Source organism: Electrophorus electricus, chromosome 26 (assembly GCF_041902795.1).
Source record: "Electrophorus electricus isolate QZ-2024a chromosome 26, ASM4190279v1, whole genome shotgun sequence".
Taxonomy (NCBI): Eukaryota; Metazoa; Chordata; class Actinopteri; order Gymnotiformes; family Gymnotidae; genus Electrophorus; species Electrophorus electricus.
In genome coordinates this window covers 10463695-10489034 of record NC_137522.1, presented here as the reverse complement: position 1 = coordinate 10489034, position 25340 = coordinate 10463695, and the positions used below count along the sequence as shown (strand labels likewise).

Genomic DNA, 25340 nt, shown 5'->3' with positions numbered 1-25340 from the left:
AAAAACACAAAATAAAAAATAAATATGATGTCTGCCCAAAACAACTGTTAAACCCAAAACAACTGTTAAACACTGAGCACTGCATGACATGCATGCCTTTTGAGGGAGGGGCTTTGGTCAAAGATGGGATGGTGGCTTTTAGTGACTACATCTGACAGGCTAGCAAGATTTAGCAAGTTATTGTACAGTGGATACCTTTTCCTTCTAAGAAAGCATTCTAACATATGTCATAGTATTGGATTTTGTACTTAAATGCCAATTTCTGTGGCATTCAATTCCTTTCCAAGTGAAAAGTTTCAGTGTTAATGTATAGCACTGCAAATAATTGAAAAAAAGCTACATAATGGATGCATATCCATGTTATTTTATTTGAAATGGAAGGTTACTAGATAATCTTAGAGAGCAGTGTTTTCATTTTTTATAATAAATGCTATCTTTGTCTAGAATTTGTTTATTTGAAATTGGATTAAGGATTTTCATGTATGCATTTCCCTCGTCAACAGCCATTTCCTCAAATGATTAATATCAAAACCAGTGTGCGGTGTGTGAATAAGCCCATTTCCTTCGCAAGACCACGAGCCTACAACCTTCCGTTATTATTAGTCACATTATTCTAGACGACTTCATGTAGACTCTAGCATGACAGTAGTATGCTCTGGCACATCAGTAGCCTCTGTGACACACCAGTCACTTGGTGTGTCTGCAAATGCTGATGCAACAGAGGAGAAACTTTAAAATGAAGAAAATGGAAAGAAATATCATGTTTTTTTTCTAAAACAGGTGGATTTTCTTTCTTTTGGAATAGACAAAATTATTAGTTTATTTCAAAATGGGCATAATTAGTGATCTGTGGGTACAGAAACTGCTTGGCCAGGATCTTGGCGTTTGAAACCCTTTTACCGCCCAGGTGTTGATCAAACGGCATGACGTCACAGTGCGTCAGCACTTCCTGGTGCTCGCAGAAGACAGGAGATGTGAAACGGCCAGTGGCGAGCTCAAGTTATCGGGAAGAAAGTTGTTACATGCATAATAGATATGACGGATCCTAAAATATGCTTTAGGTAGCCAGAAAAGCAAAGGGTTTCCAAACGGTAGCATCTTACAGGCGTGAGGTTCGCGACTGCCGCCAAGACGAGCCGGCGAGAGGTGTCGCGATGTTCTAGCCATGGACAGCAGGATAAAGTAAGTCCGAGCTGGTTGTTTTCTCAGCAACCTTTATTTGCGGTGTTGTGACTACCGAAGCAAAGTGCGAAGAAGCCCCGTTTCTTACAAGCTGACTAGTGTCATCGCATTGAAATTAATTTGCTCACCAACTTCTTGACTAGCTCTTAGGCTGAGATAGCATTCAGGCTAGGAGACGTCTTCTCCGCCGGTCGAGCTGACCAGTCCTTTAGAAAACGCCTCAGCTACTGGTTTTAGTCGGGGGCACAGGGGTTACGGTCCAAGCTTCCGCAGATATTTTAGCACCTTAAATTTTGGTCCGTTTTGAGACATTTTGAATTTCATACAAAATGCGACAGACTGCGTCCAGTTGAACTCCAAACGTTAGCTTGTTAGTTAGCTAGCTAGCTAGGTTAGGTAACCTAGTTGTATGCTTAAACTAGCTAACTACTGGTGCGGGTGATCCGTCCTCACGGAAGAGGAAAAGCCAAGTTCAGAAACAGCTGATAACTGTAAAGCGCATCAGTGTGCAACATAAAATTAGATGGGGGTTTTCTTTGGCGATAGTGAAAATGTATTGTGTATTTTTAAAATTTAAAAAAAAGGGGAAAAAAAACGTGATTGTTATCTGTTGCAGCGAGAATCCTGAGAGAACATTTGATTTGGTGCTACAAGTGGCATGTCCGTCGTCCGAAAATGAAGGTGAGTGATTAGGGTTAGCTAATTGAAATTAAGGTGAATTATCTGATTGTCTCTAATTTAAAAGAGGCAAAGTCTTGCAACTTTAGTCACCTTGTAAAACCTCAGCTCTTGTCTGTCCGTTGTCACTTGTTGCACACCCAAGCCCTCGGCCTGCGCGCATAGCGCCTCTCCTTTCAATTATGTTCTGATGTTTTAGCAACCACTGTATAGTGCAGACTTTAAAATAACACAAGATAGCGAACATCGGCGTAAGATGCTGCCTGTTTAATGAAATCGGCGGTGTTCTGTTATATGGTTTTAGTATTTTTGCAGCATTACATAGGTACCCTAAACACTAACATTTTGCCAAGACTATAATTCAATAAATTACTCCTGTCATCATGGCTGTCAGTTAGATGAATGGCTGTATGCTTGTATAATGGTACTATTAGTAGCTTAATCTAGCCTGTCTATCGTCTTTCATTTGGACAATGAAAAAAGTCTTAAGGTAATGCTTGTGCTCTGTAAATTTCTAATGTGTGTGGTTGAGATCTTTATATCTTTGTAAATTTACAGCAGTTGCACACAATGAAGGTTATAAAGGTACAGGTAAGAGTAGGCCTACATAATTTTAGTCCACCAGTCATGGTAGTACTATTTTAGTACTGTAAAGTAAGTAATTAATTTTTTTATGGACAACTGTGAATGGAGAAATGTAAAACATAGGCTGTTTGAAATTGTCAGTAGAGTTTTGGCAGAAGAAAGTGATGAGAATGGTGTGAAGAAAGTCATGAGAACCTCTGGACCTGTGGTTCCACAGTATATGGCAATGAGGTGCATTGGACAGGTGCTTTTTATCTGCTAAATTGCTGGACAAAATGAAATAAACTTTGCAATATGTACCATTTTACTTTACTAGCTAATGCCCAGCCAAATAGCATTAAGTATACACCAACTGCTGCTTTTTATGTAAAGTGCGTAGAAATGGATTCAAAGGGGGCATTGGTGGTTTTTCTCAGTACTAGCACTTTAAATCCTTTTTTAACTTATAGTTCAACATTGGCTAGCTATATATATATATATATATATATATATATATATATATATATATATATATATATATATATATAAAAATGTGGAACTAGGTTGGTTCCATTGCACCTTCCTGTTTTCCCAGTTTGCCCTGTCCCCATGCCTCTCAAGCATGGTCGCTCTTTCACATTATGGTGCTGTTTAGAGCAGAGTTTTTTAAATCTATTGTTGATTTTTTAAATATTAGGCTATTTATTAGGTTCAGTAGGTGTGGTTATGGTCCTAGAACTGTTAACTGAACCCTTCAGATGGGAAGAAGGTAACCACTCCTATTTAATGTAATATAGTACAATGCATTCTGTTTATTGGCATATAAAATGGCACCTTGTGTGCTCGCCATATTACAGAGGGCAATGCCTGCATGGCAAGCATACAATATTTTGCGCAGCCCTTATTTAGAGCTGGGGGTGGTTTAGGTCAACATTAGTATTTCCACTATATCTCAGCACTCAGGCTATTGGTCAGGCTTCATATTTAGCTGCTATGTAAATATGTTTGTACAGTAACTTCTTTCTCATCAAGCCTGAAGAAAAACAGACCAGGAAATGATCACTCAGCAGTCGGCTAAGACCCCATTTTCTTTGTGGAGGAAAACAAACCCAAATTTGCAAGCTGTGATATCAGATGTTACACAAAAGGTATGAGCTTTGCTTTATGGATCATATGCAGTTTCCCACACCCATAATCTTTCATTATTGATTTTGACCTTAAGGAGGTGAAGTACAAGTGGGCTACTATGGCAACAGTCACCATGACCAAAAAGGAAAGCACAGCTCGTCCAGTCACTAAGGTGAAATGTAAAATGTCTGCAGATTTAGTTATAACCCGCTTCCCTCATGTTCTGCTGAGGTTAGTCTCATTTCCTGACCCAGATTCTCAGGAGTGCAGCAATGTTTTAAACGACTTATGACCATGGAGAAGTTCAGTGTGTTCTCTTAAACCTTTTAACTGCTTTAGGGACCGAGAATCTTTCTGACATGTCATACTTCACATATGATTAAGCCCCTTCTGTATCTTGTTACAAATCAAATGTTTTTGTAAACCCCCCCCCCCCCCCAAAAAAAAGACGTTTCAGAAGAATTAATGCTAAGACAGGTAGGGTAGTGACAGTAGTTATTATTTTACATTTTATGCCTCATTATTAATATACAAGTGCATTTATAGCAGAATGTGAGTCATGAAAATGCCTAGTTCTAATAATGCAATCCGTCTGATTCATCTCAGATCTATAATTGTATGAGTGTACATGGTGTGTTGGGCTTCATATTCATTGGAAGTGTTTGGTAGTCTTCCTTCTCCTAGATTGGGCTTACTGTTCTAAATTAACTAAATTGGCAGAAATGACTAAACCACATTTGGGAGAAAATACACGGAAGGCCTGTTTTCCCAGGCATGAATTGAGCCTCTTCTTGAATTAAATTGCAATGATGAATCACCATTGGACAATCCTTTTAGTCTAGGGTTAGGCCAGCTCTGCCTCTCGGAAACTGGCCCTAAGAATAATTATCAAAGTTTTTTTTTTTTGTTTGTTTGTTAAAAAAATGAGGCAGCAGGTTTCAGAGGTGGGTGCAGTTGAACACATGATGTCAACATTCATAAGCCCAAAATTGCAGCACTTCACATTACTAAATTGCTGTGCACTTGAGTATTCTTCTACATATTATTGTTTTGGCAACTGTATGGACCAATGCTTGATATTTTTCTGTATAATATGCCAATATAGGACTGGCTGATTAAGATAACAATGCTTTTAATAGCCAAGTGTATGAGAATATCTGAGAAAGGTCAGTCAGGCAATGTTAGGACAAGATGTCTAGGTGGACTGGGTGTACTGTTAGTTGCAAGGCATTATACTGTGGTCATTTGAGGAGCTAATACTAATCATCATACTAGGCTATATCCTGAGGGGAACTGCTAAATTCATAATTGTGTTAATTGTGTGTGTTAACTTAAAGCAATATTTAGAACTAGTATAGCAATATTAAAGCCTGTTATGAATGAGCATTTTTACTGTAGGGTGTGCTGAGACTTCATATATGAAATTAGGCATGGGCTGTGTAAAGGACTACAAGACTATAGGTATGCGGGAATGTGCTGTCTGTCTTTCAAACCTCAGCAAAACCTGGTTTATTGGAATTGAGCTGCAACTGGAATGTTTTCCAAAAATAAGAATTTTAGCAGATGGTGCGCAGACCTGCCTTTACCACATCCTGAAACAGGAATCACTTGTTCTGTGTTCATGGCAGAGTAGCACATTCTGTTGTTGTTGCTTTTGTTTTTTTTTCTTTTCTTCTTTTCAGTTAACATTCATGAAGCTCTGATTCTCTTTAGTAATTATCCTCCTACTGCACCACAAATTTAAAAACGTGTGTAGGTCGGTGCTTCTGCCTCCCCCACCTACTGGACATGTATAAAAAGTCATCCATTTAAATTTTCTGTTTCACTTCCTGCTAAGACTCTTCTCAAAGCAGGAGGTGCCTGTGAAGAGGATCTCCAAAGTAGCCCAAGTTTCCATATGACGGAGGCTAATGCTCGTCATGAGGTCATCTCTGATGAGCCCATGACTTGGTTTGTCGGATGTCTCCGACGATCCCTGGCTGAGTTGCATGCAGCTGTCCCCGCATCCTCCTAGGACAGGTTTTATTATGAAATTCTTCAGAAACATAATGCTTTTGTGCTTTCGCTTTGTTAACTTAAAGTGGAGCTGGGTTTGACAGGACCTTAGACAGGGCACTAACCAGCTTATTTTAGCCCAGCTGTAATGTTAGAAGTTGAATATTTGGCCAGCTCTCATTGAGCATGACTGGCGTGCTTGTGCTCAGCTATATTGAGCCATATTGATGTTTTTCCAAGCTTGCGCCAGAGCTAGCAGATGATGCTAACTGTGCCAAAGCAGTAGGTGGAGACAGATGCTACCTGTCGTCCCCGTTCTTTTCATCCAGATTGCGCCCAGTAATAAAGTAATAAAGATAATGGATCTGAAAAGCAATTTTACAACTACGCTGCTGCAGCAATTAGTGAAAAACTTTCTGTTAACGACCAGCATTTTTATTTCTCTTTGATCTGATTTTGATTGTAGTGTGGCTTCTTGTAGGATTTTTGCTAAATCTCTTACAGATCACTAATTTAGCAAAAATAGTGAACGTTTGCCATGTTGTGGATGGTATTTATGTAGGCATGATGAAATTCTTCACAGTAATTGGGTAAGGTTATTGTATGTATTATTTTATCAGAGAATTTATTTATATTAGGCTGTCTGAATGCAAATAGCCACAGCCTTTAAATGGTTGTACATTATAACTTGGTGGAGAAAGAGTTTTAATTCAAAGAGAAATTGCTCTGTGATTGCCTATGTCAGAAGAGCTCATTGGCCCTCAGTTGTGTCTCTGGGTCAGCGCAGGCTTGGATGATTCACTGCCAGACTAACAGATACCACTGTGAATAAGATGGTGTTGATTGGTCATTAGTGATAACGGGCAATAGTGATTTCCTTGTGGGTTTTTGTGTGTGTGTGTGTGTGTGGGGGGGGGGGGGTGGTCTTTGTCAATGGCGACAGCATTATTTGATCTGGTCTCATTATACATGTGAAACTTCCTGCAGGAGTGTGTCCCCCCCCCCACCCTACCACCACATAGATCCTCACCTAAGATGTCTTAAAATGCCATGATGAAAAACTTCTACTTTGAGACAGATCTTGCCATCATGCTCACCTCCGTTCAAATAGCAATATTCAGTTTGACCTCCAGGTATGCAAGTTGTGAGCAAATACTGATTTGCACTTCACGGACATTTATAGTTACTGCTTTGCTTAAGAGTTTTGTATCTCCTCCAATTCAGTTCTGAATAGTCTGAAACAGTTGCAGAGAGTCAGTGAATATGTTAATTTTTGCTGAAAGTCATTTGTTCTGGAGTGTGCATTTCTAGATTTAGATTATAGGCACATGACAAGTTAATTTACATTATAGGAACATGACTCGTATCTAGGTTGGCTGTAAGCGTTATGATTTTCATATTCAGGTGAATCCTAGTCATGTTCTCTTGGTAGGTTAACTTTCTTCACTAGTGCTGAGTGATGTTTTGTCACCAAGTGAAATTCATATCGTCAGACACTAGCCATCAATGTTGCATTACATTTTATTTGCTAGCTATGTGTGAGCATTTCCTCCCTGAATCTTTTTCTTGCACTTGCATCATCATAGCAGCAGTGCTCTATTGGCAGAAGGCCCTGAATTCACATTTGATGTATCATATTTGGAGGTGGTTATAAGTTAGTCATTTGAAATGGTTCCAGTTGTCTTTGCTGTCTGCACATCTAAACGTAGTCTCTGGTCAGTTGCATAAATGTGGCCACTAATGTAATGAATTTCTTATAGTCAGACAAAAATGCATGTTCGTGGCAATGTTCTATTAAACAGAAATTTCTTTAATCAATAATTGCAAAGTCAGTTTTATGCGAGTCATTTCCTTTTGGATTATTGCAGACAGTATGTGAAACATTAATGTGCTTTCTCCCCTGTAGTTCTTAGTGACTGACACTGACTTTTAGCTAGCTAAAAGGTTCACTGTCAGGGATATAAGGTGGCCAGCTGATACTTTAAATGCATTGTTGTGAGTCAGGTTGAAACTGAAATGTTTTAATTAGAAAATTACATTATAGCCTAAACATGGAAGCTAATTTGCTATTCATTTGCTTCCATGACCAGAGTAAACAGTTGGCTTGTGGATATGGAGGCATTTTTTTGTCTTTCAAGTAGCAGGCATAATGAATAATTCAAACAGTTTCTTCAATCATGAAGACTTTTAACATTTAAAACTATTCTTGAAGTCTTTATACATTTGGCCGTCTAAGCAATAATTGGGAAATGATTCACATGATCATGTCAAACATCTTACTCAATACACTCTTAAAACAGTATATCTAGAAATATCTTCATAAACTCTCAAATTATTAGTTTTTCATTATTTGTGAAGATTAGTTTTATTCTAGATGTTCATAGTATTTAACATTTTTAGGTCACGTTTCACTGAGTGCCATGTGTCAGTGGCGAAGAGACTCGGCCAGGTCCTCCTGTCCGGAGCTGTCTGGCAGCCGCTGCCGCTCTCGGCTGGCAGTCGAGCTAGCAGCGAGCAACGTGCTGGCACGAGCACTGAGGATCAGCGGCTGTGACAGGAACAGTCAACCCCTGCCGGCGTGGTCGGGTTGGGTGGGGGCTGGCTCCTCTTGGGTGGTTTGACCTTCCCGGCTCGGTGCAGGAGCTGAAGGGTCTGGTTTCACCCAGGTGCCGTGGCTGAGGAGGGTGACTGTGGCAGTAGGGAAGGGCTGATCGCCATGGCAGTTAGCGGCAGCGTACTGGCATCCTTAGCCAGTACGGGTCACTTTAGCCCACACTAGATCACGCTAAGATTCACTTCCAGGGCTCATTTCAGCACATTGTTGGAGTTGGTCAGTGGGAAAATGGGAAGATGGCCAGAGCTTTCTGCATGGTCTTCGAGTTTCTTTGTATTGCTGGCAGTCTAATCAATAATTAAGCCTGCACATTTAGATTCCTTATGTCTATGCAGTTGTACCAACACTGTTTGTGCTTCACCTACACTTTCACAGTTCCCTGACACAGGCTCTCTCCAGTCTTTCTGCTGCTGGGAGGGGCTTTATTTTCCATCTTGCACTGAGAGAGAGGAGTGGTGTGAGCTGTGTCTCAGAGGTTGCGGAGACCCCCGATTCATTGCTGTAGTAGTTTAGCAGTCCTCATTTGTAGTATTGACGATTTATTATCTTTTTATCCTGTTTTTCTAGAAAAAAAAAGAAAAAAGCAACAACATTTTGTTTAAATATTTTCCTTCCTGTTCAGTGAAAACATTTCTGATGGCAAACTCAAAAAAAAAATAAAAAAAATTCACAATTGGGGAGTAGCTAACCTGTTCTCTTATGGCTTCCTCCTAGTGTCCTACGACAGAACACTGCTGGTTTCAGTGGAACTAATGACTTCCTCAGCAACACCACCACCACGCCAACTACAATACCAAAATCCTCAAGCCCCCTGCCAGCCAAACACAAACCTGTACAAACTCCCCCCTCAAATGATCAAATCTCTCAACCATAAGCTAAGCTTTTGGCACAAGGCTATTTTTCCCCTCATTACAAACTTGCTTGAAATGTTCACATGGAGACTGACAGTTTTCTGGGTTTCACGTTGGAATACTGGCCGTTTTAGGCTGTGGTCCATTTTTCATCACTGAATATAGGTCAGTCCCAGTGCATTTCTTTGTGAGGGCGTAGTGGTGCTATTTGTCATTGAGCGTCATGTGACTCATCCATGAGGTCTTTGTTGTCACACATGGCACAGTGTTCCCTCACCTGATTGGCCTGCGCTACCCCCTGTGATTCTGTGAGTGCCAGACAGAATTAACATATACAGTATTTTCATTTGAGTATGCAAGCTTGTCCCTCCTCTCTCCTTTCCGTTGCTGCTCTGAACGTCTTTTCGCTGTGATTTGTTCCCAATGCAGTTCATCTGCATGCTATAACAGTTCAAATGGGCATCGTATTTAGTAAAAGGAGGTGCAGGTCATATGCGCTATTCATATGTGTACAGATTGGTTATATAGTGGGACACGGTTGTTTACCCATCAGTCACCTGGTGGAACTTTGAAGCTTGATACTTCGACCATGCTGCGTACTGTAATAGGGAATTGTGTGGTGTGTGATGTCCTGCCCTAACTTAGAATGATGGTGATTGAGTGATGCAGAACCTAATGGGCTGGTGATGCATGTGTAGGCCTGTAACATAGCTTCAGTAGGAGAGGCTGTGATGGTTGACTCTGAGCTGGATATTTGTGGCCAGTTGCTTATTGTCATCTCCTTGAATGGATAATTCAGGTTTTTTTTCTTTTCTTTTGTCTTCTTTTTAGGTAGCCTGCTTTTAAGGTTTGTGTGTGCGTGTGTGTTGTGTGAGGCAGATGGTGTGAGCATATGGTTTGCAACTTGTGATTACCTGCTGCAGCTCTTCCCCAGCTTTTCTGTTCACAAACCCAAACGGGAGTTACGTCTGCCCCCCTTTAAGAGGTAAAGACATTTTAATGTCCGTGAGATGTAGCCTACCTTGTGATAAGGCAGTCTCATGACTGATATGATTAGCGTACTTAGCGATAACTTCACAACAGAAGACCCCAACCCCCTGCTCACCACCCACAAACTTGTGCCAGGCATATAAAATTGCGGAGTCGTGATGAGAGTGAGGAAGATTTTGTTTGTGTCTTGCTTCTCCTCTTCCTCGAGCTGCGGCTCGCCCTGTGTTGCATTGCAGAGCTAGCTGCTAAGACAAAGATGGGGGTGGGGTGGGGAGGATTGGGGGGAGGAATCCTCTCACATGCAGACAGTTGATAAACATTCCTGGCTTTGGACATGTATTGTGACAGACTGCGCTAATATACAGTGATATGCTGGGACTGTCACATAGCCGACATCCATATGCTCCTCCACTCAATCATGAAGCTGTGAAATTGGGTTGCACCCCTACCCAGCTTCATGAATCTAGATGCTTTTTTTTTTTTCCTTGTGCTAATATTCATTTTTTCCCTCACTGTTTACTAAGAGGTTCCAGAATATGTATATGCAGACATTTGTTATATATTGCAATGAAAATATGGTGAAATCTGAATTTCTTTAGCATGAGGAAAATGGTTGTGGGGTTGTTTAAATGTTATTTATTTTTTTTTTACTTTTACAGTAGGATGTGCTGAGAAGTTTACTTCAGATGAGCAGTAAAGGCTGGCTGATGCAAAAAGTTTGTACGTTTCCGATAAATGAGCAGAGAAAAATGTCAGTTGTCTCTTTACTACCATATCAATTCTTAAAAACAGTGAAAAATCGACCCTTTCATTAATAAGCCAAAATGGTTTAAAAAAAACCCCAACCAACCAACCAAAGTGTGTTTGTGTTTGCAGGATCCTAATCCAAGTCATTTAATATTGAGCACTGATAGGACTTCACTGTTTGTGTTTTCCTAGTTTCAGCTGCAGCTGTCCATACTGTAGGCATTTAAGCCTCTTAACATCAGCAGGCAGACCTATGAAGTCCCTTGCATGTGCACACCCAGTGCAGAGTCTTGTAATCTGTATGTGCATCCATATACCACATAGTAAACTCCCCATATAGCTCCGTGTACAGTGAGAACTCTTTTCTGGTCAATGTTGTTGGAAACAACTAATTTCACAACTTGGTGTAAAGATTAGATTTCATTCTACCGAATTTGTGACAGAATCATTTTCTTGTTCATACAGTAAAGATGAGTAAACCAGGAAGTTCCAGATGTTAATTACTTCTCTTACTGATACTGATTCCTGTTTAGTTCCATGTAGAATCGAACCATGGAGAAATCTAAAATCTAGATGCTGCAAATTCAGTTTTGACCTATTGAACTACAATGGAGAATTATCACTGACAGGGTATTTCCACTTTTTTTTTTTTTGTGCTGTGGCAGTGCATCAACCCCCATAGCTAGCTACCAGTTTTGAAAGTGATGAACTCATGGTTTTAAGGAAACTTTTGTCACTTTTAGTAGCTGCTGCTACCCTGTAGAGCCAACATTTCCTCTTGATACCATTTTAAAATGCTCTTCACTGCTGTACATTGTGATGGATATCTGTCTTAAATATAGCATAGTGGGCTAAAATGGCATTTAAAAAAGAGACTGGAATTGCTGGTTTAAGTGCTGATAGTGGCTATAAATATGTTCAGGTAATGAAAGACCCATCTTTCAGATTCACTCGGGTCATAATATTTAGTGATGTTAGTGAGTTGTAACTTGATGTAAAGGCTGACGGTTCTTTACATAAAACCGTGTTCTTTTCTCTTTCAACAAATTCCTCTCTGCAGAACACATTAACCTATTTACATGTAGTGATAAAAGTAGTAAATGTTGCGAAGAACAATTGGTGCGGATAATGATGCGAATACAGATCATTTCTTAGTAACCAGACAGTCCTGCATGTCTAAAAACAAAATGGCTTTTATTGTAAAAAGTCCGGACTGTCACTTGGAGAGGACATGTGGGTTTCTTCTTCCATGAAAACAACGTTCCTAGGCAGCGAGTGATCAGTATGATGACTTTAAGAAGCATGTCATTGCAGTGTCCTGCATCCTTTCTTGAAGGTCTTGCTTGTTAAAGTAGCATGAAATGTAATACCATTTGAAGCATGCAAGTAGGAGAGTAAAAAAAAAAAAAAAAAAGGAGGTAGAGGAAAAACCATTTTGGAACAACTGCGAGTGTTTTCTTTCTGCTGGAGCTTCAAAGATGCTAGATAATCTGCTTACTCCCTTTAATTGTGAGCTCTGGGGGCGGAGCTGCTCATAGCTTGAAGAAAGCTACTGATCCAGAAGTAAAGTGATGACCGCAGTTATTTCTTGCTCCTGGCCCTCAAACGCCATCCTCCCCTCCTCTCCCTGCACACCCCTTAATTCTAGGATGGGGGAGGGGGGGGGGGCTTCTTGTTCTGACAATACTTTTTTTTTTCTCTTCTTTTTTTGGCCATATGTTCAGTTGACATCTTCATCAGGTTCACAGCAGGTAACCTTAGTTAACTCTCACTCGACTGCTTGATGGGATTTTCTCCCGCTTCCCTCCACTAGCTCGCTCAAGGTCTAGACGAGCCCCAGGAGAAAGCCCAGACCCTTCTAGTGTGCCACTTACAATGCCATTATTGTGGGCGCTAAGTAGCGGCAGCTTCCTCTAACTGGCCGCTTCTTTGCACAGGACACAGACAATGGCTTTGTTCTGTGCCTTGGAGTGGGCTAATCCGGACTACTACATACTGCGAAATAAATCTTTTATAGATAAGTGAGTCGGGGGTGAGTGGGGTGCGCATCAGGCTTTGCCATGGAGGTTGAGAGTTCAGCAGTTTAACCTCTGGCCGAGAATAAGGAGAGGAGCGGAGGGCCATGGTGAAGAAGGTAGGAGTTATGTGTCCTAGAGTGTCACCAAGGAATACTGACCTGCCTGCTTTGTTGAATGATTTTCCACTGTCGAAGGAGCCTTGCACGTTGTCATAATTTGCGGTGGTGTTCTTTTCTGTCAAGGCACTTTGAGTCTTATTTATCCTGCTAAACAACCTGTATTTTGGTAAAACTGTCAGTCAACTTCCCCAGTGCACTGGAAGAGAGAAGTGACTGTCACTGAAATCCAATATGAACTACAAAAGTCCTAACTGCAGGACTCGCCCTTTGTGGTAAATGGCATGATAATTGTTAGGTTTGGGTATTGAGGTTCCACATGTCCTGAATCCATTAGGTTTATAAAACCGGCTGCGTTTCAGTTCCACATATCAGTTACTCGTACAGATTAATATGAAATGTCACCAGGACAAAACCGCGGACCCTGTTAGGTTCATAGAGGGTGGGGTATTGGCAATGAAAATGTATTCAGTAAGCATTATCTGTGACGTGTCAGCATTCAGACACTTGTCACCAGGCAAGTGATGTGCACAGACATCGCTGACATTAGTTATGCAGTAACAGCTACTTTTAACTTTCACACAAACATTTGCTGTTTGTTCACTCTTCTTGTGAATGTCCTTTTTCATTGGTGGGAATATAATTTGAGCAATGTTAAAATATGCAGTTATCAGCTTACCTAATATAATTGGAACTGCTAACATCAGATATCTCCCATCAGGTTTCTTTTAGTTCATAGAAACAGGATGTAACAGTGACTGAATACACAGGAAGTCAAGGTTTATGCTACTGCCTTGTTAAGGTCATGTACTTTAGTAAATAATAGCTGTTAAGGCTTGGGTTTGGTGGAATGTATGTGTGTAAATTGGTATAGTGTAAGAGTGCTGTCTCTCTGTAGGGGACTGGGGTTCAAGCTCCATCTGGGCAAGTGCTCTGTTATACAAATAAGTATTGGGCAAGACTTCTAACACTACATTCATCTGCCTCTGTAAAATGCTTGAAATTGGAAGTTGCTCTGGATAATAGCATTTGCCAAACATGTAAATGTTTGAATGCTTGCAAATTTGAATGGACATTTGAATGGACTGGTTTCCAATACCAGGAACGTTTAGGAATCCGAGCCTGTGAATGCAGACATATGTGAGGAGGTGTAAACTTTGCCTTTGTCCTACTGCTGGTGTCGGTGCCAACAGCTGTTTGAGTACGTCATGGAGTGGGTTTCACAGCTGGGACTTTTATATTGAAGTTTACCCTTGCTTTCACTAGCCTAACCTAGACCACATTGACTTATCTCTCACATTTGGTGAATGAGCTCCAGTTAAATGTAGTAGTCATGTCCAAAGACATGAAACCTGAGAGATACTGTTTGTTGCCACCTTCTGCCTTCCTGAATACTTGATGTGTTTCTATGTCAATAGTTTCTGTATGGCAGTGATAGCTCAGTGGTTAAGGTACTTGACTTGTAATTGGAGGGTTGCTGGTTCAAGTCCCACTGCTGCCACTGTTGGTCCCCTCAGAAAGGCCCTTGATCCTCAATTGCTCAAGTAGTACTCAGTCATAATTGTACCTCGCTTTGGATAAAAACGTCAGCTCAATGCCATAATTGTAAATGTAAGGCTGATTATCGACTGTTATTTTATGAGCAGAAAAATACATACTGTAGATGGGTTCACGCAGGATTTGTAATTGATGAACTGACTACTGGTTCCTCCTCCGTTTTGGTTTCTCACTGCCCGAGAGCCATCTAGTTCTAATATCTCCCAGTATGTATACACTGCTGCTGCTGTTACAGACCTCTTATTCAACTAGACTTAACAGAACTGCTGAGGGCTTTCAGCCTGGGTCAACATACTCCGCCAGTTGTGCAACTGGGCCAGGACCTGCCCTGACCCCCGTGGTTCATCCCGTCTGTATGTCCTGCACCATTCGTCTCGCCGACAGACAGGTGTGGGTGAGGAGCGGTGTCAGTGGTGAGGGTGTGTGGGCCCCTCTCCACCACTTGCCGGTTAACCTGCTCACCCCCACCCCTCCCCCAGCCTTGGCCTGATCAAAGCGCTGCCTATTGACTTTTAACGGCAGCCGTCCCTGGCACGTCAAAACATCGATTCACGACTGAGCTGCTCGGGGGTGCCGGCGTGCCGCCATGCGGCGGCGGGTCCTGCCAGAGGTTAGCCGGGCAAGATGCCTGAGGGTGGGGTTGAGGTTGGGAGTTGGGGGGTGGGGGTGGGGATTGGGTGTGTTTGGGGTCCCTTGAGGTGGGGATCAATGCCAGGTTCTTGCAGGGCTTGCCGTCAGCTCTGGCCCACTATGCTTCGGGGGAGAAGCAATCGAAAATAGCTTACTCCTCTGAGGTGATTTCAATTCAATTCTCACCCATTAGTTGGTGTTGGCGGCCCAGTCAAATGACGTCCCCCCGGGCGGTCAAAAGATTGTGCTGGATTGTTTTCCTGCCGTCACCAATAGGCAGCGTGTTTTAAGGCGGTCGCTTTTATTCAGCGTGTTTTATTCAGTCTGTCGCTTCAGTTGTAAGACACTTGTGCCAGGAGCACAGAGTGGCTGGGCTTTGGAGTCCTGCAAGGTCTAGTGCCAATGCCAGTAGCAGGTCTATCACTGTGGCATTAGCCATCATATTTATTCACGGTTTCTTTGCATTTTCACAGTCCATTAAGCTGCAGCTTGTTGGACAGTGGGAACCACTGAACAATATCAGAGCAATAATGACGTTCCCGATGCTTAGACCACTTTTTTTCACATATTTTGGCATAGCAAATGTACATGGTTTGGTGTTAAAGCTTGTGGTTGTTCCCAGGTTTCTGTAGCCTGTGTGTGCACATTGGTGTGTGAATGCCTGTGTCTGTGCGTGCGCACGTCCGTCTAAGCACGTGTGCGCCAGCTTGGGGCGGTTCACAGACCTGCTGGGAACCGTATCGTTCTAAGAGCGCCAGGACCGGGGGACGCTTGGGCAGAGGCAGGGCCTTTACATGGGGGGGTGCAGAGGGTGCAGGGAGGGCTGGGGGTTGTGGTGGCGGTGGGGATTAAGCAGCCTCAGGTCTGTCATGGTGACATTTCTCTCTGGCTCAGCAGTAGGGGTTAGGTTTACCCTCCTAACCTTCAACTTTCAGCCTTAACCCACTAATCCCCTTTGTGTCTGTCCGCCCCGCAAGCCTCGCCCCTGCGCACAACGCTCACAATATGGCAGCGGGAGCCCACCGAGGCAAGGAACCGGGGTCTCTTTGACAGCTTTTCACCCTCAGACAGGGGCCTTCATCTCACTACACTCCCTAGTGTAACCCCCCCCTCCTCTAAAATAAGGAGACAGTTGGTGACTAAATCAGAGTGAACAATGATTCTGGCCTACTATTTTCCACTGATTAACAGATCAGTCGTTCCGTCTCTGGTGGATTCGAAGATTTCAGAGCAGGCACGGATAGGAAATTTCAGGCTTCAAATAAAAGCAACATTTGTCTAGGAGTTGGGGTGTGTGTGTGTGTGTGTGTGTGTGTGTGTGTGTGTGTTTTAAGTGTAGAACATGGCACAGTCTTCTTTCCTGCATTAGAGTGTGTGAACATAACTGATCTACATCTCTATGGATGTTCCAGCTACCTACTGGCCGCTTCTCTAAAATTACATATATATATATATTTTTGTCGCCTGATGTTATGACGATTATGCGCAATGCATGGGACATTTAATCCAGAGCAAGAGACCAGTTGTGGTTGAGGTGGGACATTGAGGTGTGGGGCTCTAGGAAGAGAGCTCATCTGAATTTTGAGCTTTTCATCCGAGTCCCCTGCGGTGTGGGTGTGTGTTGGGCTGGGCTCGGCTCGGGGGGGGGTCCTGTCCCGGCCCGTCCCCACAGGGACAGAGATTTGCAAGTCCTGCCGTTCTTCCTATGAATAAGCATGTGACTTGAGGTATGTTTGAATACCTCACCATACGGGACCCTCCAGGATATGCCTCACAGAAGGTGCATTGTTAGGGGGCAATACAGCCCTGTTTGCCCCTCCCTCACCTCGCTGGTGGTGTTTTCATTCTCCTCACTGCGTCTTCCCTCTACCCTAACTGTCCTGCTTTATTTCCTCCCCTCCTTCTCCATCACACTCTCCGTCTTCTCTTTCTACACTCTTTCTCTGCCCTTCTTCTCTCTCTTTCCCTCTGTTCTCTCTCTCTCCCTGCCAGCGGTTCCCATCCTCTCACCCATAAAATCAACATAAAATTGACCTAACTGTGCCAGATCAGATGGAGGACTTGGACTCGCTGTCCTCAGGGAGAGGGAGCTTCGGTTTTTGCTGAAAAACCTTATAAGACGAGGACCATGAAATCTTGCAATGGGATTATGCAATACACCTTTGTCTGCCCCATTGCCCCCCCCCCCCCCCCCCCAAACAACACACACACACATTTGCACTATCCCAAGCATGTTGTGACATTGTGGGGAATAAAAGTCATATCGAGGCTGGACTGGCTGAATAAGATAGGAGAATAGAAGGAGCTGGAGAGAGAGAGGGGCACAAGGGTTGCTTGTTGTGAGTAGTGTTTTACCTGAGGGGGGTCGAGTGGAGAATCCTGGGGGACTGCTCTGTGAGGCCACTCCTAGCAGAAGTGAGATTGGCGGCTGTTTTTGTTGCACTTGGTGGGCCAAGCCTGTTGCTGTGGCTTTATCTAGATTAGAGCCCCTGTCAGGATTTAACAGGATCTGAAAGAGGTTGACTGCTGAATGTGAAGTGTCGTTATTCCAAAGCAATAAATCCCAGAAGGACCAAAAATGCAGAGATGTTGGTATATTTCACATCTTTCACCATCCATCAAGTCACTTGATTAAATAACAGTAACACGTGTCCTGATTCTACTTTTCCATTAATTTCCTGTACTGTCAACCAGCTATGGTGCTATGCTGAGTGGTTTTATGAACCTAGCTTTCCTGTATGTGGTTTTTAACCAATCAGTGACTGCTTACACAGAAAAAAGGTTTCCTCTAAGTTTGTTGTATTTGAAACTGTAAAAAAGTGGTGCATCTCTATCTTTAGTCTAACTTGGCTAGCAGTTTCACTTTTCACACAGCATCGGTGTCATAGGACAGGTGACCATTGGTAGCTCCGAACAACACATCTAAAGATGTCATCCATAGCTGATCTCAGACAGCCTCCCTAATAATAAATGTGGGTGGTGGTGTCTACATTTGTACATACTAAACTCAATTCTGACCTTTGTTCAGAGTTCATCTTGGTCACAGTTTTTAATGCAGGTGTGCCTAATTCTCAAGAAGAGCTCGCTAATCAAGGAAAAGTATGGTTACTTTGAATAGATTAAAAGCCGTACATTTTTTACCCAGTGCTGAAAAAAACATTTCTTGAATTGGCCATCCATGTTAAAGAAGCTCTGACCTCAGAGCATATTATTGTTAATGATAATAATGAAAGTTATGATCATATCACCAATAATGCTATGCACATTTCTTAAGGTTTTGTGCAATATGAAATTTTCATACCATGTGCAATTTGTATGTCTGTGGGTCTCTGTGCAGCTCATATTAGCATATGCAGAAATCCTCATGCTTCTGCTCTCTGCTGCGGTGTGCTGGCACATAGGAGAAGCCACCCTTGCCCCCACCCCCTTCATTAATATGTATGTCTTCTGAATGGTGTGTGGTGTCGTGCAGCCACTGATTAATGCTGTCTGTCAATTGCTTACAGATCCGACAGTGCTGTGGAAGTTCCCCCAGGACTTCAGAGACCAGGTTGGAAACAGAGAAACACCCCCCCACCCCCCCCACACACTGATTTATGCTTAAATGAGCCTCCGCACCTCATCCACGAACCCTCCTTTTCCTTATGTCCGCCCCCCCTCTTCCCCACTTCGCAGTGAGCTATGGCTGATAATGGAAAGCGTTGAACAGGCCTTAAGCTGACGTATGGGTAATTATCATGTGGCGGTGACAGGGATGAGTGTGGTGGGGCCATGCTTGGCCCAAGCTAGCCGCGTTCACACACCGCCTCCAGAGCCGCCTCGCCGCCCCTGCCCGAGCCATCAGGCGCCTAGCGCTTGTTGCTATGCACACACTGTACCACTGCTGGAAGGAACGGGGGGATCAACACATTTCTGATGTGTTCTTTGCATTCTAATAAAACTACATTTGTCATTCAGTACAAGCAAACCAACCAGAATGATCTGCATCAAATTGAAGGAGGTCAAATGCTGCTTCATATTGAAATGGCTGTATTACCTACATTAACTAGGATTACAGCACTACAAGATTGACATTATGTAATAGATTCTTATTAATACCTTAGATGCACCCAAATAGGTTCCCATAAAGTGCAGTTTCTCAATGGAACTGTGTACAGCGCACATGCACATGAACACATGGCTCTGTGATGAGGCTAAATCCCATCCTGACTAACCTTTTGAAAGGATCAAGATGTTGAGAAGGCAGCCATGGGACCTGTGGATCTTGCTGGCTGGAGCATGTCATTTTTATATTTTTAAATTATGCCTATAGCATCCCAGCTCTTCACAGCACACCATGCTAATTGGCTAATATTCCCCATTCAGAAGATTGTGCTTGTTTTGGCGGGAACAGATGAGGTCTCTGTCCTGTAAGGCAGCCCGATGGGGGATCCAGTCAGCGCTCCCTCTTGCCGGCCACTCCCGCAGCGCATTTGACTTCCTGATGGGGCTAAGGGTGAGTGGGAAGAGACCCCGCGACAAGCTGTGCTGAACCACAGGAGCATCGTGGAACAAATTAAGCGAGAATAATGAGTGTTGGTACAGAGTATGAGGCAACAACCACCCACTCATACATGCATACATACTGTGTGTGTGTGTGTGTGTGTGTGTGTGTGTGTGTGTGTGTGTGTGTCTCTTTTATCTATCTAGCTAGCTAGCTATCTAGCTAGCTATCTAGCTAGCTATCTAGCCTGCTCACATTCATAGCCTGGACAGGCACTATGCTGACAAAAGCCGGGGATCTTTTCATGTTGGGTAACCATGTTTTCCTACTCAGTATTGATTTGCTCAAATGTGGCATGAGAGGCCTTTCCCTTATACTGGTGCATAGTTTGGAAGTATTTTTACTTCTTTCTTTCTCTTTTAAGGATTTCTAGTTTTTGATTCTTCATCTTCATTTAATAGCATCTCAGTTTAGTAATACTCATATGGAAGTCCCACAGGAAAAGGAAGGTCAACTTTTTCTTCTGTCTTTGTGTGTAGAACCTACCACTGCGTCTCTTTAAGCCACCGGCTGTCCACCATTCTTTAGTGGCTCGCTGCCCTTGGATCAGTGGCTCCTGACGAAGCAGACAGCCAGTAGGCTGCTATGTTACTTAGGGACCAGAGGAAAGGATCCTCCTTTGAAGGTTCCAGAATGGCTTCTCTGGGCCCAGTCTTCCTGGACGCCACATGGCACAGCTGGGATTCGAATGTGAATCACAGGACTAAGGCATGCCTCTGCACTGCTAAGCATTGCTTCTACCATTTGATCCTTTTGAGAGTATTTTCAAGGAAACACCTTCCAGGAATGCTTGTCTCATTCCCTGTTCCCTCCTACACTCCTAAAACACTATTCACTCCTACCTCAAATAATCTCTTTATAAATTATAGACCCCTCATGTTTTTACAAAAGCCACAGAGGACAGTTCCTAAATGACGACTAATTTCACTGTTTTGGGGATCACGTTAGAATGTGTAGGGCTTGGCTTTGGAGTGTGCTTGTCTTGTTGGTGACCTCTCGAACTGCATACCATAGGTACTGCCGCTGGAAGCTAAAGTGCTTCTGGATCTTGTTGCAACTTTTCGTGGTTTGACTCAAACGCCATTCACCTGCGGTCAAGAGGGGCCCTGTTAGCGGTTCTTCAAGCACTAATCAGAAAAGACTGCTGATCAAAAAAGAGACGGAGGGAGGGACACAAAAGAGCTTGTGAGCTGTAGTGCGGTCCAAATAGCTTTGCACTCCGAAGTTGAAAGTCTTTGCAGTGATGTGGGCCAGGCAGTGCCAGCCTCAACGCTAAGTGTGAGGAAGGGGAAAAATGCACAGAAAAAAACCCCTCACACATTGAAGGGTGGCCCATGTTTTCTGAAAGCATCAGCAGTTGGACATCTACTTCTTTACTCAGTTTTGTACCTTTCTTTTGCTGCATCTCTCTCTCTCTCTCTCTCTCTCTCTCTCTCTCTCTCTCTTTCTCTTTCTCTCTCTGGCTCCCAGTCCCTGTATCTCCTTATGTCTTTTTAAGCAGGGATCGGACTTGCGTTGAGGCAGCTATTTTGCCCAATGTGTACAGATGGATCGGCCTCTACCACATCCACATAAAGCCCCTCATTGAGTTGCCTCATTACCAGGATTAGGCCCTTTTCCTCTTTGTGGAGCTGCTCCCTCTGTAGCCGGAGAAATCCCTTTCTTCCCCAAGTTAGCCAGCATATGGCGGCAGCAGACCCAATCTCTCCAGGCCCCCTTTTGTTTATCCTGTTATTGTTGCGGCACGTAATGACAGTTGTAGGCCGTGGATAGGGGTGCAGGGGTTGGTCTACCCCAGGGGAGCGAGAGAGGGCGAGCAAGAGGGAGAGGCCATAGACATAGACAGACAAAAGTGTGGATTATGGAAATATGGATTGATTTTCTTTCTTTCTCTCTCTCTCTCTCTCTCTCTCTGTTCTGTTGCCTGTGCTGCTAAAGTAGGGACTCTTGGTAAGCGGGCGTAGTCTGGGACAACAAAATATGAGGCGCGAGAGCCACCTTGGCCCCTGAAGGCTAGCCAGGGCCGTGGTCACCTACAGCTGCCATGTGGAGGGGCCAGAGGGGTGGCCGCTTGATTTGCAGCAAAGCCGCTTCTTGCAAATGAAGAGGACAGATGGAAATCTGAGCTCTTTTCCTCTCGAACTCTGATCTCCACCCAAACTAAAAAATGTTTTAAAAAGGCAGGTTTATGTGCTGGATGAGGTCTTTGGGTATGTGTTTGTAGCTCTCTTGTGGGAGGCTAACTGCTGTTCTTTGAAACACGTTAGACAAATGATAGTAATAAAAATGAAACCTATAACGATCTCTTTGGGTTTCCCTGTCTTAGGAGTTGGGGGACTTTAATTCCTTTTTTTCTGCCATCTCACTTCTCTCTAATTTAATGCCAAACACTATGATCAATGCCTTTTTTTCTCATTATTTCAAGCACTAAAAATAGGAAGCCATATGTATGCAGGAACTGTAGTGACCAATTCACAGGAAGTTTTCTTTTAGAAATATGTACACCGAGGAAGGCACAATTAGCCTAACACTTCCTGTTTTACCTTTGTCAGCTTTGCCAGCATGTGAACTAAAATAACTAAGAAGTGGTTATACGTTTTAGATTTGCAAACATCTCTATATTTTTCCTTGATTACAATGATGGACAAAACCAAGTTTAAACGTAGATCTGGCCCTCATGGGTGACTGAATTTGTCAGGGAGAATCTAGTGGTCACGTCACAGGTCAGCCGTGACGTGTACGATTTATCTGCGCGGAGCAGTAAGGTAAAGCCAAGCGGCGGCAGGCTTCAAGCTGCTTGCACTCACGCTGACGAGAGGCTCGATCCCCACGGCCCTAGAGAGCAAATATTTGTCTGTCTTTGACATGGTCCTCAATCACATGCCCCGAGTCTGACACCTCATGATTGGTGGCCTCTTTCTCGGCACGTGCCCTTAAGAGGATGTCAATGGGGACCCAAGGGGACTGGGAGCCAGTGAAGCATCCTGCTGCAAAGCCAGGAGCCGCCGCCGCACCGCTGGCTGGCTCTTCGGTACCTCAGCACGGAGGGTACCCGTGATGGGGAGGGGGGGGGGGGGTCCAGGCTTGGTCGGAGGTGAGCAGCTGACAGGGGTTCCACGCAGGGCTCTGTAATGCGTGTCGTGGGGCCGAACCCCTTTCCCAAGCCCCTGGCCCACTTTTCCATGCTGGGAGCCTCTGGGAGGCGCCCAGGCTGTGGGTCAAGGTCAGGCCAGCCCTGGTGGAGCTCCTCGTCTGGGGCGCTGTGGTCGGCTGTGCTGATTAGCCTGACCTCAGGGCTGGAGTCATGTTGAAAAGTGGGGCTTTTTGCTTGGCCCAGTGTGTTTAAGCTGGGGCAGTTGCCCAGGTGATCGTTACTAGGACAACAGAGCTGAGCGGGGTGGTTTTTGTCTCACCATGTTAATCTGACACAGTGTCATATGAGAATTTTAATTAAAAGAGCGCTAGTGTTAAAAATGAGTGACGCAGCCTGTTGATGGGTGCAAAATAAATAAAAATGGAAACTGTTCATTTATTTATTTATTTATCAATACATTTGTAACCGCTGAGCAGAACTCTGGTCACTGCCCATTGACCACTATTACACTGTAGCCTCTATTGAGGTCAAAGAAGAAAACAAAAGAAGTGACAAAGCTAACAGGTGACTCTGCTTCCCAGGTAGTCTACACACTTGTAGAGAGAGAGAGGGAGGGTGGGGAGGGGAGAAAGAGGCACAGAGAGAGTGAGGGTGAGATTGAGTGAGAGTGAGTGTGAGGGAGCGCTCCGATGGGAGATGACAGCTTAAATGTAGAAAATCCCCCAGGCCACTTGGCACTGCATTAATGATGTTTCTGGCTCCACACATTTGGGGCATATGGGACTGGATCTCCACTTGGCCCAGAAGAATATCAGTTGTATCGGAAGAACAAAACCGTTCGCCCGTCGCTTGCTAATTTATTCAGTGTGGACAGTTTTGGAGAATCAGATCTCCTCCTGAGTTTGCCTTTGAAGTCAGGCTTAGCCTTCCATTAATTTAGTATACGGATTTCATTCTCGTATTAGCTGCCTCAACCTTAAAATTGTGTTGTATACAATTTGTCGTCTCTTTCTCCACGGCACTACATGGCCACATTGTCTTGGCCGCTTTTAAGTGCCTGTGGTGTACAAATGCAGTCTGTGTTCGTTTCTGGCCGTGACTAAAACTAATCTGCATGCGCTGTTGCAATCGGCCATTAGCTTTTTTGTATGCATGTTCTAGAGTTGGTCCTCCACTCTGTTCTGTGACCCTCCAACACTGTCGTCAGGGTCTTAAAGCGATGGGCGATCGATATGTTTAGAGGTAGAGAGGTAGAGGGAGAGAGGTAGAGGGAGAGAGGTAGAGGGAGAGAGGTAGAGGGAGAGAGGTAGAGGGAGAGAGGTAGAGGGAGAGAGGTAGAGGGAGAGAGGTAGAGGGAGAGAGAGACAGAGAGAGAGAGAGAGACAGAGAGACAGACACCCCCCCCCCAGCCCCGGGTCAGCCGGGGAGGCGCAGCCCGGGAAAATGGAACCAGCAGCGTCACTTTGAAACTGCGGCTTGGCGGGTCGCTTTGGTCCAGGGGCGAAGTCAGTGCTTATTAAATGTGCCTAGCGCGCCCTCAGAACGCAGTGAACCAACAGCGTGCCATTAAAGTGTAATGAAAGGGATCTCAGTAGGAGGACTCGAAGACCTAGTGCAGGCAAAGATTGCTTCTCTCAAACCCACACCCCCCCCCCTCCAATTGATCAGCCATTGCATCAGACCCTCGTGCAGAAACAGAATGGAGGTGTGATGCTCCTTGTGTGCAGTCATGTGGGGATGTCAGGGGGCCTTGGGGAAAGGCGTGTGTGCTGTTTTAGGATCAGATTGCCTCATTCCTATTCTCGCCATAACCATTGGACAAGAACGGAAAACTTATCAGGTGCAAAAGTACCTACCAACACGACACCGTTGGCTTGTTGTAATTTGTAATATCAATGACGCGAAACACTGTTGAGGAGGAAGGTAGTGGCTGTTTCAGGTGCATGTCAGCTTTCCACCCATTCAAAGCTCTTCACTGTCAACCAGAGGCGTTGTTCAGGCGTTATTAGCTGCATTGTATGGTCCTAACCACCAAGACCTGACAACTGTAGCACACTCCTTTACATGGAATGTGGAGTAATTGGGGTGGCTTCCTTTTCTGTACTTTATTTATTTATTTATTTTTTTTAAAAGTGATTTATGCTTCAGGCGTTTGGCTCTTTTGAACCCTTACTTGAATGTTGGTATATTGCGTCAGGACCTTACCGTGCTGTGTGTTTGACAGTGGCCACCCGTTCTTGCCAGCTGTTTGTTTCCATGTTGAAAGGATAAATTGGCTACCCCTCAAAGGGCTTTGGATGCAGCCCTGCACTTGAACCACCAGCACTAGCCCTACAAGAACAATAAAGAATGACTTTAGAACATCCAAAATAATTCTCTGAGTTATTCTACATCATGCCTGGATGATGAAGAAGAAATATTTGTGAAGCATTTGATACATTGTAATATGATGAAAAACCCACATTGCCAGCACTCCATACTGTATTTATTCCCATGTTATAGCTGATTATCAATATTATATGTATTAACAGTTAATAATGGGTCCACTCTGTGGTCTGATATTTGCTGTGATGTCAGTGGGCCTTTCTGCTGAACGGCCACTTCCTGTTCTTGCACACAGTGTTCTTGCCCAG

The 25340-nt window shown here is 43.8% G+C and overlaps 1 protein-coding gene across 4 annotated transcripts in view; it reads left to right on the top strand.

Annotated features, from left to right (window-relative positions):
• The first annotated feature begins 689 nt into the window (after positions 1 to 689).
• The window catches only part of dennd1b (DENN/MADD domain containing 1B), a 72672-nt gene continuing 48021 nt past the window's right edge, over positions 690 to 25340 (top strand). The window contains exons 1-4 of one of the 4 annotated variants that reach the window (XM_081708157.1): positions 691 to 1182; positions 1799 to 1863; positions 3457 to 3572; positions 18577 to 18620. Coding sequence is in view for 2 of the 4 variants with exons in the window: in XM_035523299.2 (XP_035379192.1) it covers positions 1166 to 1182; positions 1799 to 1863; positions 18577 to 18620 (126 nt within the window). In the remaining 2 variants the exon portion in view is untranslated. Of the gene's footprint in view, positions 1183 to 1798; positions 1864 to 3447; positions 3573 to 18576; positions 18621 to 25340 lie in introns of those variants that run through there. The other 3 variants (XM_035523299.2, XM_035523300.2, XM_081708158.1) reach the window with 3 other exon arrangements.